The 20,382-nt window shown below is 42.1% G+C and overlaps 1 protein-coding gene across 1 annotated transcript in view; it reads left to right on the top strand.

Annotated features, from left to right (window-relative positions):
* The window catches only part of LOC121003497 (opsin-5-like), an 83,450-nt gene extending 63,302 nt beyond the window's left edge, over positions 1 to 20,148 (top strand). The window contains exon 5 of the mRNA XM_040435393.1: positions 19,534 to 20,148. Within this exon, the coding sequence (XP_040291327.1) occupies positions 19,534 to 20,100 (567 nt within the window). The 3' untranslated portion in view covers positions 20,101 to 20,148. The remainder of the gene's footprint in view (positions 1 to 19,533) is intronic.
* The last annotated feature ends 234 nt before the right edge of the window (positions 20,149 to 20,382 follow it).

The following is a 20,382-nucleotide window of genomic DNA, read 5'->3' as shown; positions in this document are numbered from 1 at the left end:
CCTCCTGAAGACAACTCAAATTATCCTCCAATATGGCAACTCTATTTGTGAATACCATCAAGGACTCGTAAACGAGCCTCGTGAGATCCTCGTAGTCCGCCTGACGGCTCCTACCAGCCCTCTGGCGACTCATGATGGCCTCAAATAATGGGGCTAATCGGGCCATCGTTGCGTCGCCAGGACGCGGAAGTAGGGGAACATCAGAGTCCTGACCAGTTGCTTGAGCAGGACGAGAGGGGCCCGCGGTGGCCAGCTCACCAGGCACCGCCTCCTGAGGAACTTCGGGCGCCCGAGTACTGCTTGGTGTTCTGTAAAGTAAAGAAAAAAAAACACAATTAGCTATTGGATTTCAGTGGAGAACCTCTGGAATAGAGGTGAGCAAAGCGACTTCTGATGCTACATAGGAAGTTGCATTGCAAAAACATTTCATACAAATACTGTACATAGATAGAGCCCATACATTCTATTAGTGTACAGAGAAGTATCTATGTACAGTATGACATTTTTGGGGGAAAGCAACTTCAGATGTATAATCTAAAGCACGCTTCGCTCATCTCTACTCCATAAAATACTATGTGGATGTCCAAGACAGAGTGCCAAAGACAGTCTGCCTGGGCCATACACATAGATTGGATAACATAATTCAGAATCTCTATAAACATAATCTCTTACCTTCGCAGCTCTAGGGTTCTTCGTAGGAACCCCAAGGCAGAATGATAGCCATATTCCCGCCTTGAGGTTGCTCCCAAACCACTTGGGGCCCGAAGTTCCTCGTTCTAATCTTTCTTATAGCACTCCCTGATGGACCGCCACCGAACCATGATTGTTGCCCCTGGAAAACAAAAAAACAAAAAAAAAAGGTTAGTTTTTAAAATACATGATTTTGTGACATCAAAAATGGTTTACTATTTAATTGATCTAGCCACGACGATGAAAATACAGTTGTGCTCATTAGTTTACATACCCTTGCAGAATTTATGATTTCTTAACCACTGTTCAGGGAATATGAATGATAACACAAAAACTTTTCTTTCACTCATAGTTAGTTGTTAGCTGAAGACATTTATTGTCAAACAACTGTATTTACTCTTTTTAAATCATAATCACAACACAAACTACCCAAATGACCCTGATCAAAATGAAATACTGTATACTTATGGCACTGCTCCCGTTGCCTGTCTCCGAGGTCCTCCCAATTTGGCACAATTGCCTCACCGATTTCGTGCCAGAGGAGCCGGGTTGCGGCTAGAAGTTTTTTATTCCCCAAAAGTGGGGAAAATTGGCTTCTACCTCACAGTTTTGTTTTTTTTTGCCTTCCTCTGGATCAACTTGCAGGATGACAGGCCGAACTGGATGGACAAATGTCTTTTTTCGGCCTTATGTACTATGTTACTATGTTACTAAGTCACATTATTATGACAACCTACTAATATTCAGAGTAACTGATGTGCGCAGCATGCTGGGAATGACTCAGTAAGGTCCTGGTAGACTGTCACAGGTATCTGGAGCTATGCTGACTGCAGTGCATCCCACAGAGGGGGGGAGGATCCATAGGACGAACATGACAATTAATGTGCTCCCACAGATGCTCAATTGGGTTCAAGTCTGCAGAATAAGGGGGCGAGGGTAGTACTTGGAAGCTTTGGTCATGTTCTTCCAATCAATGTTGGACATTCCTAACTGTGTGACATTTCGCATTGTCTTGCTGGAAGATCTCATCTGCCACAGGGAAGAAGATCAGCATGTATGGGTGTATGTCAGTCAGAGATGCTCAACCTGCGGCCCTCCAGCTTTTTCAAAACTACAACTCCCAGAATGCCCTAGTAGCTGTAGACTACTGGGAATTGTAGTTTTGCAACAGCTGGAGGGCCGCAGGCTGGGCATCCCTGGTGTATGTGATCTGCAAGGATGGATTCATACCCAAATTGATTAAGAGTGCCTTCGACATGGATGAGTGGGCCCGGAGAACGCCACAAAAACATTCCCCAGACCATAATGCTGCCACCGCAAGCTTGTGTTCTTCCAGCAATGGTTGTAGGGTGTTTGTTCTCTGATGTTTCTTGCCTGACACACCAACATCCATCCGTTCAATGAAGCAAAAAACGTGACTCATCGGAGAAGGCAACCTTCTGCCAATCCACGAGAGTCCAATTCCGAGACTGCCAATGCATCTTCGTTAGCAGAGGTGCAGTGACAATACATCTGCTTCAGAACCCTATACGCAGTAGGGTTCACTGAACTGTTGTTTTAGACACACGTCTGGTAGCCCCTTGGTTCATTTTAGCGGTGAGCTGCTCCATTGTAGTGTGTTGGTTCACCTTCATAGCTGACATTCATATCTCACATCAGAATAATGGGACTCGACTGTGTGTAATAACTATTAATGTGCAATAGTGCTCCCCAAAGTGCAGGTGATAAAGTACATAAATGACGCAAGTCCACATAAGAGATTCTTACTAAATATACACTCACCTAAAGAATTATTAGGAACACCATACTAATACGGTGTTGGACCCCCTTTTGCCTTCAGAACTGCCTTAATTCTACGTGGCATTGATTCAACAAGGTGCTGATAGCATTCTTTAGAAATGTTGGCCCATATTGATAGGATAGCATCTTGCAGTTGATGGAGATTTGAGGGATGCACATCCAGGGCACGAAGCTCCCGTTCCACCACATCCCAAAGATGCTCTATTGGGTTGAGATCTGGTGACTGTGGGGGCCATTTTAGTACAGTGAACTCATTGTCATGTTCAAGAAACCAATTTGAAATTATTCGAGCTTTGTGACATGGTGCATTATCCTGCTGGAAGTAGCCATCAGAGGATGGATACATGTTCTCATTCTGTTTACGCCAAATTCGGACTCTACCATTTGAATGTCTCAACAGAAATCGAGACTCATCAGACCAGGCAACATTTTTCCAGTCTTCAACAGTCCAATTTCCGTGAGCTCGTGCAAATTGTAGCCTCTTTTTCCTATTTGTAGTGGAGATGAGAGGTACCTGGTGGGGTCTTCTGCTGTTGTAGCCCATCCCCCTCAAGGTTGTGCGTGTTGTGGCTTCACAAATGCTTTGCTGCATACCTCGGTTGTAACGAGTGGTTATTTCAGTCAACGTTGCTCTTCTATCAGCTTGAATCAGTCGGCCCATTCTCCTCTGACCTCTAGCATCCACAAGGCATTTTTGCCCACAGGACTGCCGCATACTGGATGTTTTTCCCTTTTCACACTATTCTTTGTAAACCCTAGAAATGGTTGTGCGTGAAAATCCCAGTAACTGAGCAGATTGTGAAATACTCCGACTGGCCCGTCTGGCACCAACAACCATGCCACGGTCAAAATTGCTTAAATCACCTTTCTTTCCCATTCTGACATTCAGTTTGGAGTTCAGGAGATTGTCTTGACCAGGACCACACCCCTAAATGCATTGAAGCAACTGCCATGTGATTGGTTGACTAGATAATTGCATTAATGATAGAACAGGTGTTCCTAATAATTCTTTAGGTGAGTGTATATAAACTGCTCAAAAAAATAAAGGGAACACAAAAATAACACATCCTAGATCTGAATTAATTAAATATTCTTCTGAAATACTTTGTTCTTTACATAGTTGAATGTGCTGACAACAAAATAACACAAAAATAAAAAAATGGAAATCAAATTTTTCAACCCATGGAGGTCTGGATTTGGAGTCACCCTCAAAATTTAAGTGGAAAAACACACTACAGGCTGATCCAACTTTGATGTAATGTCCTTAAAACAAGTCAAAATGAGGCTCAGTAGTGTGTGTGGCCTCCACGTGCCTGTATGACCTCCCTACAACGCCTATGCATGCTCCTGATGAGGTGGCAGACGGTCTCCTGAGGGATCTCTTCCCAGACCTGGACTAAAGCATCTGCCAACTCCTGGACAGTCTGTGGTGCAACGTGACGTTGGTGAATAGAGCGAGACATGATGTCCCAGATGTGCTCAATTGGATTCAGGTCTGGGGAACGGGAGGGCCAGTCCATAGCATCAATGCCTTCGTCTTGCAGGAACTGCTGACACACTCCAGCCACATGAGGTCTAGCATTGTCTTGCATTAGGAGGAACCCAGGGCCAACCGCACCAGCATATGGTCTCACAAGGGGTCTGAGGATCTCATCTCGGTACCTAATGGCAGTCAGGCTACCTCTGGCGAGCACATGGAGGGCTGTACGGCCCTCCAAAGAAATGCCACCCCACACCATTACTGACCCAATGCCAAACCGGTCATGCTGGAGGATGTTGCAGGCAGCAGAACGTTCTCCACGGAGTCTCCAGACTCTGTCACGTCTGTCACATGTGCTCAGTGTGAACCTGCTTTCATCTGTGAAGAGCACAGGGCGCCAGTGGCGAATTTGCCAATCTTGGTGTTCTCTGGCAAATGCCAAACGTCCTGCACGGTGTTGGGCTATAAGCACAACCCCCACCTGTGGACGTCGGGCCCTTATATCACCCTCATGGAGTCTGTTTCTGACCGTTTGAGCAGACACATGCACATTTGTGGCCTGCTGGAGGTCATTTTTCAGGGCTCTGGCAGTGCTCCTCCTGTTCCTCCTTGCACAAAGGAGGAGGTAGCGGTCCTGCTGCTGGGTTGTTGCCCTCCTACGGCCTCCTTCACGTCTCCTGATGTACTGGCCTGTCTCCTGGTAGCGCCTCCATGCTCTGGACACTACGCTGACAGACACAGCAAACCTTCTTGCCACAGCTCGCATTGATGTGCCATCCTGGATAAGCTGCACTACCTGAGCCACTTGTGTGGGTTGTAGACTCCGTCTCATGCTACCACTAGAGTGAAAGCACCGCCAGCATTCAAAAGTGACCAAAACATCAGCCAGGAAGCATCAGAACTGAGAAGTGATCTGTGGTCACCACCTGCAGAACCACTCCTTTATTGGGGGTGTCTTGCTAATTGCCTACCTATAATTTCCACCTGTTGTCTATCCCATTTGCACAACAGCATGTGAAATTGATTGTCACTCAGTGTTGCTTCCTAAGTGGACAGTTTGATTTCACAGAAGTGTGATTGACTTGGAGTTACATTGTGTTGTTTAAGTGTTTCCTTTATTTTTTTGAGCAGTGTATATATGAGATTGTCTACTAGCGATTGATAAATAATTCATATATGTGAATATGATGTATTAAATACCTATATACGATCATAAAAAATGTGTACAAAAACAACAAATAAAAAATACATATCATATAAAATACATTAATAATTAACTTTTCTTTTTAGCCACATTATCATATTACTAACAATAACATAACATTATATTTATTTTGAGCCAAAATACACTATTATCAATAACATAACATTCTGTTGATAGTAATAATTTGCCTTCAAAGCAAAAAACATTTTTTTATAATCTTTTTATTTATAACAACAAAAATGACAACCATATCAATTGCAATAAACATCAGATTTTTGATTACTCAATATAAACCCCTGTCAAGTAAAACCACTACATAAAACATAAACCCCATAGTACTCCTGGTGGAGCAAAGTACACACAAAAAACAACTCTTGCAACCACCTACCATAAAGACCACACTTTAGACCATACTTCTGGTTTATTTTTGGGAAGTATATCTGATCTTTTCATATGCCTTCACAAAGCTGAGCCAATTGTTAATATCAGGAGCAGCTCTGGCCATCCACCCTCGTGCTATAATCACTCTGGCCAACATACACACCATGGAGATAAGCTTGAAACTATGGACTGAACCCTCTATATTCCCTAATATAGCCACTTGAACAGTAAAAGGCAATTGTACCCCCATCCTATTTTCGACAATTCCATGCACTCCCTGCCAAAATACCTGAACATGTCTACAATACCAGCAAAGATGCATGAAGTCGGCGAACTCGTGGTCCACCCTAGGGCAACCCGAGTGGGCCCCCCATGCATCCTTGCTATTCGAGCAGGGGATAGATATAGCCATTGTACGAAATGAAACTGATTTACAGTATAATTAGTGTTTATTGAACTTCTGCTCATATTCCTATAAATCCTGTCCTAATCTGTCTGTGCTAGTCCAGGGGCCTCACGTCTTCATCTCGCCCTACTAGGAAATGACACCCTACCTGCCATGCCATGGATCAATGCCCTGTATATATGTGATAGTTTAATCCTTGGTCAATATTTCTGTTAAATTATTATATTTTACTGTAAATAATAAAGATTGGCCTGTGAGAGTATAAGCAGAGTGAAATTGTCTATATCTAAACCAATTAATCTTACTAATACCTTCTGAATAGGAAATCTCATCTAATGTAAGAATAGCCCACTCCCTGAAAAGTTGAGAAATGCAATTAATACCCGAATTTGTCCAAAACGTATCTTGTAATAATCAAAAACTCACCCAAGTGAACATTCCCCCAAAGTGGCGTGAAATCGAATGCAGCAGTAACTTCTAATAGCTTTTTCGTGTAATCCCACACTTTTATAAAAGAAGATACACCATGGCACAGCATGTAGGTCCCCTCCTTTGCTTCAATTGTCCAGAGTCCAGTAGCACAAAGCAAAATTAATTATTGTCTTTTTTATGATTTGTATATTTTTTATCGTGTTTATATTATTATTTGTTGTTTTTTGTGCATTTATTATAATCACATATCAATATTTAATTTACTATATTCACATATATGAATTATGAATTATTTATTAATTCTTGGTCTCAGTAGGCAATCTCACATAGCTTGTTCATTTTATATACTTTATGTGGACTTTTCTGTAATTTATGCACTTTATCACTTGCACCTATTGCACTTTAATAGTTATATTATTTTCACCTTTTGTCACTTTTCATTTCTTTTTTCATTAATAGCACTTTATGGGATCCATTATCAAATGTAGTATGTTAATGTCAGCTGTGTAGTAGACAGGATGACATCCGTGTGCATCTGTCCCCTGATAGAACAGTACTATCCTTGTCTGTTATGCGGACAATAATAGGACATGTTCTATGTTTGAACGGAACGTAAATATGGAAATACGGAAATGGAAGGCATATGGAGTACCTTCCGCTTTTTTTGCGGATCCATTGAAATGAATGGTTCCGTATACGGAATGCAAAAAACGAGAAAAAAAAACGTTTGTGTGCAAGAGGCCTAAACCTGAGGTGCACATTAGTTAGGCTTATTGCACACGAACGTGTGCGCTCCGAGGCCGTATTGTGGACCGCATTTGCGGATCCGCAATACACGGGCACCATTCCGTGTGCATTCACTTCAATGGTGCGGAACAGAAGCACGGAACGGAACCCTGCGGAGTGCTTCCATGGGGTTTCGTCCCGTACTTCCGTTCCGCAAAAAGATAGGACATGTTCTATCTTTTTACGGAACGGCCGGATTGCGGACCCATTAAAGTGAATGGGTCCGCGATCCGCTGCGGCTGCCCCACGGTGGGTGTTCGTGCAGCACGGCCACGGGGCGCACACGTTCGTGCGCAAGAGGCCTTAGGTCCATCTTACAGTCCGGAAAATAAGATATATGTGGGTCAATAGAGGGGGACTTGACATGACATTTTTCACCTTAAGGACCAGGCCATTTTTAGCTAATCTGACATTTGCCTTTGGCTGTGCGGGCATGCTAGGAGGTGTAGTTTTGCAACAGCTGGAGGCACACTGGTTGGGAAACACTGGCCTAGGAGACCCAGCCCTGGGGCTGAATCTCCTGGGCTTCCGTAGCTGGCAGTCCCGACGCCTGTTCAAGGCATCGGGGCTGCCATAGCAACCCTCGGTTCCCCGTCACCGCAGCACGGGGACCCGATGGGGATGTACAAGCTGCCGCAAACCCCCTGTATGTTGCAGTCAGCATGTTTTCACCGATGCTGGCAGATACAGCAGGAGCCCGGCTGTCAGTATCAGCCGGGCCCCTGCTGCTGATCGCGGCAGCAGTTGTGGGGCAGTGCGTTTACCCTAGTGCGTTAAATACCTGCAAGTTAGGACTAGCATTCTCGTCCAAGGTCCTGAACCTGTTAATTGTATGACTGCCTTTTACTTAATTTATTATGGATATTACTATCAATGACATAACTATATTAATTAACCATATCATCAAGAAACATTGGGGCATTTTTGGAGGGGGCCTTGGTAAAATTCCTGAATTCAGGTCCCCACCCCTTTTCTCTTATCGCAGATCAAGAAATCTGCGTGATCAATTGGTGAGAGCAGACATCGGCCCTGGTCCTAGAGTGACACAGAGCACATTGACCCAGCGGAGTCAGGGCAGTTTCCCTTGTCTCAATTGTAGACGTGCAATTCCAACTTTGTTATTTATGTTTTAACCTGTCCTTGCAAACTACTGTATGTGGGCGAGACATCTACAGATCTGAAGACTCGCCTCAATAACCATCGTTATACGATCAGGAAAAAACTTCAAGATTTGCCCATTCCCAAAATTTTTCTGATTTTAATTATTCAGAGAGTGAGTTGAAATGCTGGATTATTGATCACATCCCTCCACCTAGGAGAGGAGGTAAAAGAATTTTGCTATTAAAGAAAAGGAGCCGTTTTGGATTCATACGTTGAATTGCCTTAAAGCAAACCTGTCACCTGGATTTTATGTATAGAGCTGAGGACATGGGTTGCTAGATGGCCGCTAGCACATCAGCAATACCCAGTCCCCATAGCTCTGTGTGCTTTTATGGTGTAAAAAAACCTATTTTATACATATGCAAATTAACGTGAGATGAGTCCTGTACGTGAGATGAGTCAGGGACTCATCTCAGGTTAATTTGCATATGTATCAAATCGGTTTTTTTAAACAATAAAAGCACACAGAGCTATGGGGACTGGGTATTGCGGATGTGCTAGCGGCGATCTAGCAACCCATGTCCTCAGCTCTATACACAAAATCCCGGTGACAGGTTCCCTTTAAACCCAATGGTCTTAACATTGACTATAACCCTGGGATGTATGCATAGAGGATTGGTTGCCCCATGATGGCAATGCGTATATGTTTTCTTCTACATCCTGAGTGGGTGGATGCTTTCTGAACACAAGTAAGCCATATTAACATATATTTATGTTTTTTTCTTTGTTTTTACAGAATTTTGGATGAATGAGGTGGAGCCATATGGAAAAGGAACATGCATGCCCTGCGGAATAATATTGTGTTCCCATGCTATCATGATTGGATTGTTTTATTTTAGTTAATTTCCAGGTTGTGTCATTGTGCATCTATTATAATGTCCCAGTGTTTCCAGGGGATCCCTGTTTCTGGCTGCGTTAGGAGGCTAATATGGGGCGGTTTTGTATTGCACGATTTGCATGGCAGTGCCGATCGTGCTTACATTGCATGCCCATTGAGGAGGAGGGTGTACCCTTCTGACAAGGAGTATCCCCTCCCTACCTTTTTCCTTCTACATGCCGTTATCATATTGTAAAATAACTCTGGGCAATCTTGCCAATATCCAATATGGCGCTGTCCGTTATGACATCACATGGGCATGCGCTCTATGATTTACTTCTTGTGACTTGCTGTGTTATGGCCGGAGGAGGGGGAGGCGAGCAATACGCATGCTCCACTGACGGCATCGAGTCACATACTCCTGACGCAACCTGGCGCCTGCGCATTGTAAGTTATAACACGCCGAGTGTGGCGGCCGATCGCATGTGGTTCGCAGTATATCTGATGGGTATGTTTATGTTTTATTCCAATGTCCCACCCACTGTCATCTTATTATCATTATTATGATACACAGCACCTGTGTCTAATTGGTTTCACTTATCGATTACATCGATTTTTGTAGGTATATTCACTGTTAATTCATTTCATATGCAATTATATCTTTGTGACTGTAATCATGTATCACATTTAGTTGCTCTTCACTTGAATTTATTATGTATTATGGTGATTTTTAACATTATCATGTATATTGATTGCTCCACCTTTTAATCATGTAATTATCTCTTTTATGAATTGTTTCAGCTCTTTATATCTTGCACTTCACTTGTGTTCTTTGCTTGAGAAAGGCTCTGTGCTTGAGCCGAAACGTACCACATGGGTGAATAAACCACCGTTTTTTCTACTGGATGTATTGGATTATATTGTATGTACGGTATCATGTAAAATATTCATTCATTCATTGTGGCAGTTGGTCCCTCTTATCATGTTTTTAGATTTATTTTAGACGGTTTATTGGGGTTTAGGGTTATATCGATAAAATCATTTATTATGATACATATATTTGGAGACTTATTTTTTATATGGTCCAAGAGAATATATGGGTGTTATATCAAGTCACACCATGTTGTCTCAACTTTCTCTTGGTGGGATGTATACATATATACAGTCAGGTCCATAAATATTGGGACATCGACAGAATTCTAACATTTTTGGCTCTATACACCACCCCAATGGATTTGAAATGAAACGAACAAGATGTGCTTTACCTGCAGACTGTCAGCTTTAATTTGAGGGTATTTACATCCAAATCAGGTGAACGGTGTAGGAATTGCAAGAGTTTGCATATGTGCCTCCCACTTGTTGAGGGACCAAAAGTAATGGGAAAGAATAATAATCATAAATCAAACTTTCACTTTTTAATACTTGGTTGCAAATCCTTTGCAGTCAATTACAGCCTGAAGTCTGGAACGCATAGACATCATCAGACGCTGGGTTTCATCCCTGGTGATGTTCTGCCAGGCCTCTACTGCAACTGTCTTCAGTTCCTGCTTGTTCTTGGGGCATTTTCCCTTCAGTTTTGTCTTCAACAAGTGAAATGCATGCTCAATCGGATTCAGGTCAGGTGATTGACTTGGCCATTGCAGAACATTCCACTTCTTTCCCTTAAAAAACTCTTTGGTTGCTTTTGCAGTATGCTTTGGGTCATTGTCCATCTGCACTGTGAAGCGCCGTCCAATGAGTTCTGAAGCATTGGGCTGAATATGAGCAGATAATATTGCCCGAAACACTTCAGAATTCATCCTGCTGCTTTTGTCAGCAGTCACATCATCAATAAATACAAGAGAAGCAGTTCCATTGGCAGCCATACATGGCCACGCCATGACACTACCACCACCATGCTTCACTGATGAGGTGGTATGCTTAGGATCATAGGAACAACATCCTATGGACAGATGAGACCAAGATCAACTTGTACCAGAGTGATGGGAAGAGAAGAGTATGGAGAAGGAAAGGAACTGCTCATGATCCTAAGCATACCACCTCATCAGTGAAGCATGGTGGTGGTAGTGTCATGGTGTGGGCATGTATGGCTGCCAATGGAACTGCTTCTCTTGTATTTATTGATGATGTGACTGCTGACAAAAGCAGCAGGATGAATTCTGAAGTGTTTCGGGCAATATTATCTGCTCATATTCAGCCAAATGCTTCAGAACTCATTGGACGGCGCTTCACAGTGCAGATGGACAATGACCCAAAGCATACTGCAAAAGCAACCAAAGAGTTTTTTATGGGAAAGAAGTGGAATGTTCTGCAATGGCCAAGTCAATCCCCGGACCTGAATCCGATTGAGCATGCATTTCACTTGCTGAAGACAAAACTGAAGGGAAAATGCCCCAAGAACAAGCAGGAACTGAAGACAGTTGCAGTAGAGGCCTGGCAGAGCATCACCAGGGATGAAACACAGCGTCTGGTGATGTCTATGCGTTCCAGACTTCAGGCTGTAATTGACTGCAAAGGATTTGCAACCAAGTATTAAAAAGTGAAAGTTTGATTTATGATGATTATTCTGTCCCATTACTTTTGGTCCCTTAACAAGTGGGAGGCACATATGCAAACTGTTGTAATTCCTGCACCGTTCACCTGATTTGGATGTAAATACCCTCAAATTAAAGCTGACAGTCTGCAGGTAAAGCACATGTTGTTTGTTTCATTTTAAATCCATTGTGGTGGTGTATAGAGCCAAAAATGTTAGAATTGTGTCCATGTCCCAATATTTATGGACCTGACTGTATTTGTGGACTTCTCTGCCCAACAGCACATTGTATACAACAGGGGTAGGCAACCTCCGGCACTCCAGCTGTTGTAAAACTACAACTTCCAGCATGCATACTGGCTCTGCTCTTCTAAGAACTCTCATAGAAATTAATGGATCATGCTGGGAATTGTAGCTGGAGCGCTGAATATACAATGATGATTCTCCTTTAACCCTTTCCGGACCTCCACCATACATGTACGGTGCAAGTCCAGTTTATAAAGAAGGTGCCATAACTGCCAGGTTTCTGTTGTTTTACACAGCAGAGGTCCGGGGTAATGTCTGTGATTTGCGGTAATGCCGATCGTGAACATTTAACCCCTCAGATGCTGTGGACAAGTGGGACCACGACAAATGGAATCGCTAACACCAGTATTAAACCACCAGAAAAACTATATAAATGTGGTATTGCCATAATCGTACTGACCTGGAGAATGAAGGTAACAGGTAGGGTTGAGCGAATTTCTCTCTTCGGATCCAAGATCCGAAGTCGATTTGTTCCCCAACTTCGTGTTGTACAGCATTAAAATGTATGCGCTGCGTGGAGGCAAAAGTTGTTAACTTTGGGCTTCGGTCCTACAACTTTAAAAACATTCTAAGGGTACTTTCACACTAGTGTTTTTGCTGGATTCAGCAAAAATGCTTCCATTACTGATAATACAACTATCTGCATCTGTTATGAACGGATCCGGTTGAATTATCTTTAACATACCCACGACGGATCCGTCATGAACACTATTGAAAGTCAATGGGGACGGATCCGTTTTCTATTGTGTCAGAGAAAACGGATCCGTCCCCATTGACTTGCATTGTTAATGATGCGGTTTGCTCTCCGGTATGAGAACGGAACGGAATGTATTTTGGAGCACTCCGTTCTGTTCAGTTACATTTTGTCCCCATTGACAATGGGGACAAAACGAAATAGTTTTTTTCCGGTATTGAGACCCTATGGAGGATATCAATACCTGAAAATATTAACGCTAGTGTAAAAGTAGCCTTAGACAGCAATGCGAAGGTGGCACCTTGGTAACAAAGCCGACTTCGGAATGCTGTTTTAAAATGTTTTTAAAGTTGTAGAATCGAAGCCTGTAGTTCTGCGCCAAAGTCGACTTCGGACTTCACAAATTTTGCCTCGGCGCAGCACATTTATTTTAATTGTGTACAGAGCCAGGTCTCCGTACAGCAGTAAAACAATGTTGAGGAACGAATCTTGGATACGAATCGCGATTCGCTCACCCCTAGTAACAGGTCATTTTTTCCGCGTAAGGAATGATGTAAAAACAAAACCTATAAAACTGTGGCAGAATTGCGTTTTAGTTTTCCAATTCCACCCCATTTGGAATTTTTTTCCAGCTTCCCACTACATTATATGCAATAATAAATGGCACCAATAAAAATTACAACATATCGTGCAAAAAAACAAGCCATTATACGGCTATGTGAACAGGAAAAAAAAAAAAAAAGGGCAAGCCTCCGGGAAAACAGGGGGTTAGAAACAAAAATGCAATAATGGAAAATCTCTGGGGGCTGCAGGGGTTAAATTTGGCAGAAAAGGTCTTGTCATTGTGGTACGGGTTTATCTTGCGTTTTCGTTTTCTTTGCTTAACTCTTTTATATTTTATAATGAGAAGACACAGACTGCATCTGACCCAGGACTTGTAATTATAACGCTTCTCTCACAGTTCAGATCTCATTAGAATTACAGCAAAAAATAATTAAACCAACAAAAGCGGCTGCAATCTATGTCTCTGCCGTGCACAACATGGAAATGTAATGAATGAATTTCACTGTAATTATAGATTTAGCAAAATGTGATAAACTTGCAGCAACGCTATTAAACTATAAATTTAAAGAGAGCAAAAAACATGCAGGATCCACATACAATTACACAATAGAGTGAGTTACTTTAACTGATTTTCTATTAATTAAAGGCTATGGACACCTTTGTGCACTTAACATCAATAACCCAATATCTTTACGCAGCACATCATAAAATTGCACTTGTTTGTTTACTGGTATCAGCTCTGCTTCACATGCTCTCAGAAATGCTCTGATATGAGTTTTGCTCAGTGTTGTCATCTCCTGTGAGAATCTGTGGGCGTTCCTGTGGATTTCACATGCACCAGCACAAGCTCTGTTGCCCCGCCCCCACATCCTGTTACACAGCACAGCTAGCAGCCACTTACATATAGGCTGCTGGAACTACCAAGTGACTTGGTAGTAAGATTTCATTCCAATCCACAACATGGTGAGTCTTATAGTATGCTACAGCTTGTAATCAGCAGATCTATTTTTCACTTTCCATTCTGTAGAAAGTCCATTATTTGTAGACACAATAGATATTTCTGCTGGTAACCTTAGTGCAGCGATCTACAGTCAGAACCATGGCCTAATAAGCAGGATATAGATCTCATTACTGACAGCTCTCACTACATGCACTCTCTTCTGAATACAGTATTGTGTGCAGTCCGCACAGTGAACTGTCAATTGCCCCACACAGAATAGTACAGTGTGACAACTCCATGCTATGTACACAGATAAGTACACGGTGGGGGAAATTTATCAAAACTGGTGTAAAGTAGAACTGGCTCAGTTGCCCATAGCAACCAGATTCCTCCTTTAATTTTCCAATGAAGCTGTGAAAAATGAAAGGTGGAATCTGATTGGTTGCTATGGGCAACTAAGCCAGTTCTACTTTACACCAGTCTGATAAATGATATATATATATATATGAAAAAAATGTCCGCACTCTCAAACACTTTATTCACCCCTGCGATCACACTGTTTTTAGCTCATTCACAGAGTCTCTTTTCAAGCTATGAGCTAAAACGTTGCGACTAGTGTTGAGTGAACTTGTGTTTCAAGTTCGGCGTACAAGCTTCAGGTTATCTAAAAATTCTGTTATGGATTTCGCTACCACGGACCATAAGGGTCCATTCACACATCCGCAACTGTTTTGCGTATCCGCAAAACACGGACAACGGCCATGTGTGTTCCGCATCTTGCGGACCGCACATGGCCGGCACTATGACAGAAATGCCTATTCTTGTCCGTGGCTGCGGACAAGAATAGGACATGCTCTATTTTTTTGTGGGGCCGCGGAACGGAAGTGCAGATGCGGACAGCACATGGTACTGTCTGCATCTTTTGCGGCCCCATTGAAAATGAATTGGTCCGCACCCCTTCCGCAAAATTTTGGAACAGATGCGGACCCATTATACGGACGTGTGAATGGACCCTTAGTTATGGTCCATGGTAGCAGAATCCATGACGGAATTCTTACATGAACTGAAACCAAACCTTGTACGCCAAACTTGAAATACAAGTTCCCTCATCCCTAGTTGCGACCACAGGGGTAAATAAAGTATTTTTCTTTTCACACATTTTTTGTGAGAGTGCTGCCATTTTTTTAAATTCTTATAGTGTCCTGGATTTGTTGCTGAATCCATTGGCCTGCACCTCCATATTGATATTTGGCCTGATGTGCTGCCATTGTTAAATATATATATATATATGTATATATATATATATATATACACTCACCTAAAGAATTACTAATACGGTGTTGGAACCCCTTTTGCCTTCAGAACTGCCTTAATTCTACGTGGCATTGATTCAACAAGGTGCTGATAGCATTCTTTAGAAATGTTGGCCCATATTGATAGGATAGCATCTTGCAGTTGATGGAGATTTGAGGGATGCACATCCAGGGCACGAAGCTCCCGTTCCACCACATCCCAAAGATGCTCTATTGGGTTGAGATCTGGTGACTGTGGGGGCCATTTTAGTACAGTGAACTCATTGTCATGGTCAAGAAACCAATTTGAAATGATTCGAGCTTTGTGACATGGTGCATTATCCTGCTGGAAGTAGCCATCAGAGGATGGATACATGTTCTCATTCTGTTTATGCCAAATTCGGACTCTACCATTTGAATGTCTCAACAGAAATCGAGACTCATCAGACCAGGCAACATTTTTCCAGTCTTCAACAGTCCAATTTTGGTGAGCTTGTGCAAATTGTAGCCTCTTTTTCCTATTTGTAGTGGAGATGAGTGGTACCCGGTGGGGTCTTCTGCTGTTGTAGCCCATCCGCCTCAAGGTTGTGCGTGTTGTGGCTTCACAAATGCTTTGCTGCATACCTCGGTTGTAACGAGTGGTTATTTCAGTCAACGTTGCTCTTCTATCAGCTTGAATCAGTCGGCCCATTCTCCTCTGACCTCTAGCATCCACAAGGCATTTTTGCCCACAGGACTGCCGCATACTGGATGTTTTTCCCTTTTCACACCATTCTTTGTAAACCTTGAAATGGTTGTGCGTGAAAATCCCAGTAACTGAGCAGATTGTGAAATACTCAGACCGGCCCGTCTGGCACCAACAACCATGCCACGCTCAAAATTGCTTAAATCACCTTTCTTTCCCATTCTGACATTCAGTTTGGAGTTCAGGAGATTGTCTTGACCAGGACCACATCCCTAAATGCATTGAAGCAACTGCCATGTGATTGGTTGACTAGATAATTGCATTAATGAGAAATAGAACAGGTGTTCCTAATAATTCTTTAGGTGAGTGTATATATATTAGGGTTAGTCCTGCAGAATATAAATCTTTTGCTAGAGGTAGTTGTGCATTGTGTGTGTGTATATACAGCATATTACTCTTTTTGTGAGGCAAGGTAACCAGAAAATGGCTGTTCAGGCAGTTTTTATTATTTGTTTTTTACAATGTTACCCTGACAGAGTAAATAATGTGACATTTTTATAGAGCAGGTCGTAACGATGCGGCGATACCAAATATGTCTATTTTTTTAAGTTTATTTTGGATTTACACAATAAAATTTTTTTTTTTTTTAAAAATCATGTTTTGTGTTTCCATTTTCTGAAAGCCATATTTTTTTTCATTTTTTGTGCGATTGTGGTAGGGTCTCATTTTTTTGCTGGAAGAGATGATGGTTTGATTGGTACCATTTTGGGGCACATGAATTTTTGATCGCTTGGTATTATACTTTTTGTGATGTAAGGTGATAAAAAATAGCTTTTTTGGCACATTTTTTATTTTTTACGGTGTTCACCAGATGGGTTAGCACATGTGATATTTTTATAGAGCAGGTTGTTATGGAAGAGGCGATACCTAATATGTCTGTTTTTTGAAAATATATTTTGGTTTCACACAATAAGAGCATTTTTGAAACAAAAAAAATTATGTTTTAGTGTCTCCATTTTCTGAAAGCCATATAGTTTTTATTTTTTGGGCGATTATCTTAGGTAGGGGCTCATTTTTTGGGGGATGAGATGACGGTTTGATTGGTGTACATATTGGGATACATATGACTTTTTTGATCACTTTTTATACTATTGGGAAGTGCGGTGAGCAAAATTGCAATTCCATCATAGTTTTTTTTTTAATGGCGTTCACCGTGAGGTAAAAGTGCGTGATCCTTTTATAGATCAGGTCGTTACGGACGTGGTGATACCAAACATGTTTAGTGTTTTTTATCTTTTACATTTTTAACCAATTATATGTGTGGATATAGGAAGAAGTTAGATTTTTTTTTACTTTTTATTTTCTTTCACTTTTTTTACTTAGACCCACTTGGTTCTTGAAGATCCAGTGGGTCTGATGCATCTCTGGATTTGCGTACCTATTCAAATCAATTGGTCTGCATCCATGATGCAGAATGCACACGGAACAGTGCCCATGTATTGCGAATCCGCATATGTGGGGACACCTACGGTCGTGTGCAGGAGGCCTAAGACACACGGACATTTTCCTCCACGTTTGAGGGAAAAAGTGCATCTTATAGGGTGAAAAATATGGTACTTGTATCAATTCCTCACAGTTTTCAAGATCTCTGCTTGCTGTCATTCAGTAGGATCCTTCATGCTTTACTTTCATGAAATGTGTGATTAGTGTTCTGTAATAGGCCATGGACCTCTATTTCCGTCACATACCCAAAACTTATTTTTTATCCATTGAAAGGAAACAATCAAAATGCCTATTCAATGACAAGCAGAGATCTTAAAAATAGAAAAATTGATACAGAAAGTATATTACAAATTTATAGAACTTTAAATGAGCAATTCAAAAAGTAGCTGAAATCCAGAAATTGTGGTAAAATAAAATATGAATTTGTACTAACCAATTGAATCTATCGCTGCTGTAACGGTCATTGGGTGTGGAACCGCTGGTCGGCAGAAGACGGCAAGCCTGTCCAGAACTCTGGAACAACAGAAGGACCAGTTGGGTGAGTAATGCAGTTCCTGTGCCTGCCTGGAGGTATACCACATGTTGGTTACCACTCTGCCGAATTGTTTTGCCATAAACTCTGTATCTTAGGAGTACATGTGTGTACCACTGGTTCCATTTTTGTGCGTTCTGCCCCTATATCAATGCACTGTTAGTCCATTAAGAGGCCGCACACTTCTTCTGTATTGACCCATTTAGGTATTGTTCCCTGATGAACCCTCTGTTGCATTAAGAGGGGGAAACGTGTTGGGACCTGTGAAATTGGGATACATCTTGTAATTACATCTTGTAATAGGGTCTTTTCAAGGACAGTTCAGTCCTAGGTACGCGGACAGAGTACACCTACCATTAAGGTGTATCTCTGGGCTGAGCAGCTGTGGAGGGAAAGTTTAGGGATAGTTATTCTCTGTAACTCAGTTTCTCAGCCTTTTACCGCCCTTCGTTTACCGTTGATAGCTTTCTACGCACCAATTAGGATGGTTTATCCAAGTTGTAATTTTATTTTATTGTGACTATAAATAAAAATTACGTTTTAGGTCATTGCCCTCAGTGATACAATATACCACATGACCACTGCAGCTAATTAGTGGCCTTGTGCCTTATATCGCTGAGACCAATGAGACAAAGCCCGCAGGGGAGGACCAATGGTGGAAACAAAGTGTTATTAAAATTTTGAGTATGCTTCTTTTATCACAATACCTGTCTTTGGACTTGTTTTTAACTGTAACTCTGAAAATCAAGAGCTGAACTCACAATTCTGCCGGTGGTTTCACTGTGTACATACATTACTTATCCTGTACTGATCCTGAGTTACATTGTGTATTATACTCCAGAGCTGAACTCACTATTCTGCTGGTGAAGTCACTGTTTACATACATTACTTATCCTGAGTTACATTGTGTATTATACCCCAGAGCTGCACTCACTATTCTGCTGGTGAAGTCACTGTTTACATACATTACTTATCCTGTACTGATCTTGAGTTACATTGTGTATTATACTCCAGAGCTGCACTCACTTTTCTGCTGGTGAAGTCACTGTTTACATACATTATTTATCCTGTGCTGATTCTGACTTACATTGTGTATTATACTCCAGAGCTCCACTCGCTATTCTGCTGGTGGAGTCACTGTGTATGTACATTACTTATCCTGTACTGATCCTGAGTTACATCATGTATTATACTCCAGAGCTGCACTCGCTATTCTGCAGCTGACAGTATTCACTATTTGTACATTATACCAGACACTGTACAGTCATCTGACATAGTAAATATATAAGTTTATAATAATATGGAATATTCATCTTTGTCTTTGCAGCTCAGTGTTGCCGTCTGCATTGGGTTCCTCATGGCTTGGACACCATATGCTGTGGTTGCAATGCTGGCGACTTTTGGCAATGCCAGGGATTTGCCGCCTATAGCATTTGCCTTGGCAGCCATGTTTGCCAAGTCCTCTACTTTCTACAACCCCATGGTGTATCTGCTCCTGAAGCCGAACTTCCTGACTGTGGTAACCAAAGACTTGTCTGTGTTTCAGGCCGTGTGTGCAGTGGTGTGTAGCAGCTGCAGGACGCCGGGCAAGAGGGCGCAGTGTTTACAGGACAATGCCAGGGCTCAGACAAAGCTCTCTGGCCCATTCATAGGGAGGCCGGAAATGTGCCGGAGCTGTGTAGGCGCTTTCGAGTGTTTTAGTAATTACCCGCAATGCTTTAGTTTGGACCCTATAAACGCCAACCAACCGGAGCACTTCTCTCTGGTAAAGAGTTCTGCAGCAAACGTGGAAATACCGACCTCAGTGCATCTTGTGGTTTATTCCTCAAGAACAAAGTCCATGGATGCCATGGTTGGGGCAGAGCAGCTGGACTGCATGAAAGACTTTCTGTAATACGGCGTGGTTCTAAGTTTTCATTGTTCCTGTTGTGTTTTGCTGACACAATATTAGGCCCCATTCACACTACCATATTTTTGGTATGCATCCGATCCGCATTTTTTGCGGATCGCACACTGACCCATTCACTTCTTTGGGTCAGAAAACAAAACAGCACACTGTGTGCTGTCCGCATCCGTATGTCCGTTCCACAGTCCCGCAAAAAATATAGAACTTGTCCGTTTTGGGCACAAGAATAGGCATTGTTATAATGGGTCAGCAAAAAAAACTAATGCAACA

The sequence above is a fragment of the Bufo bufo genome, chromosome 6 (genome assembly GCF_905171765.1).
Source record: "Bufo bufo chromosome 6, aBufBuf1.1, whole genome shotgun sequence".
Classification (NCBI taxonomy): Eukaryota; Metazoa; Chordata; class Amphibia; order Anura; family Bufonidae; genus Bufo; species Bufo bufo.
The sequence above is the reverse complement of the archived record's forward strand: the minus strand, read 5'-3'. Positions and strand labels throughout refer to the sequence as shown.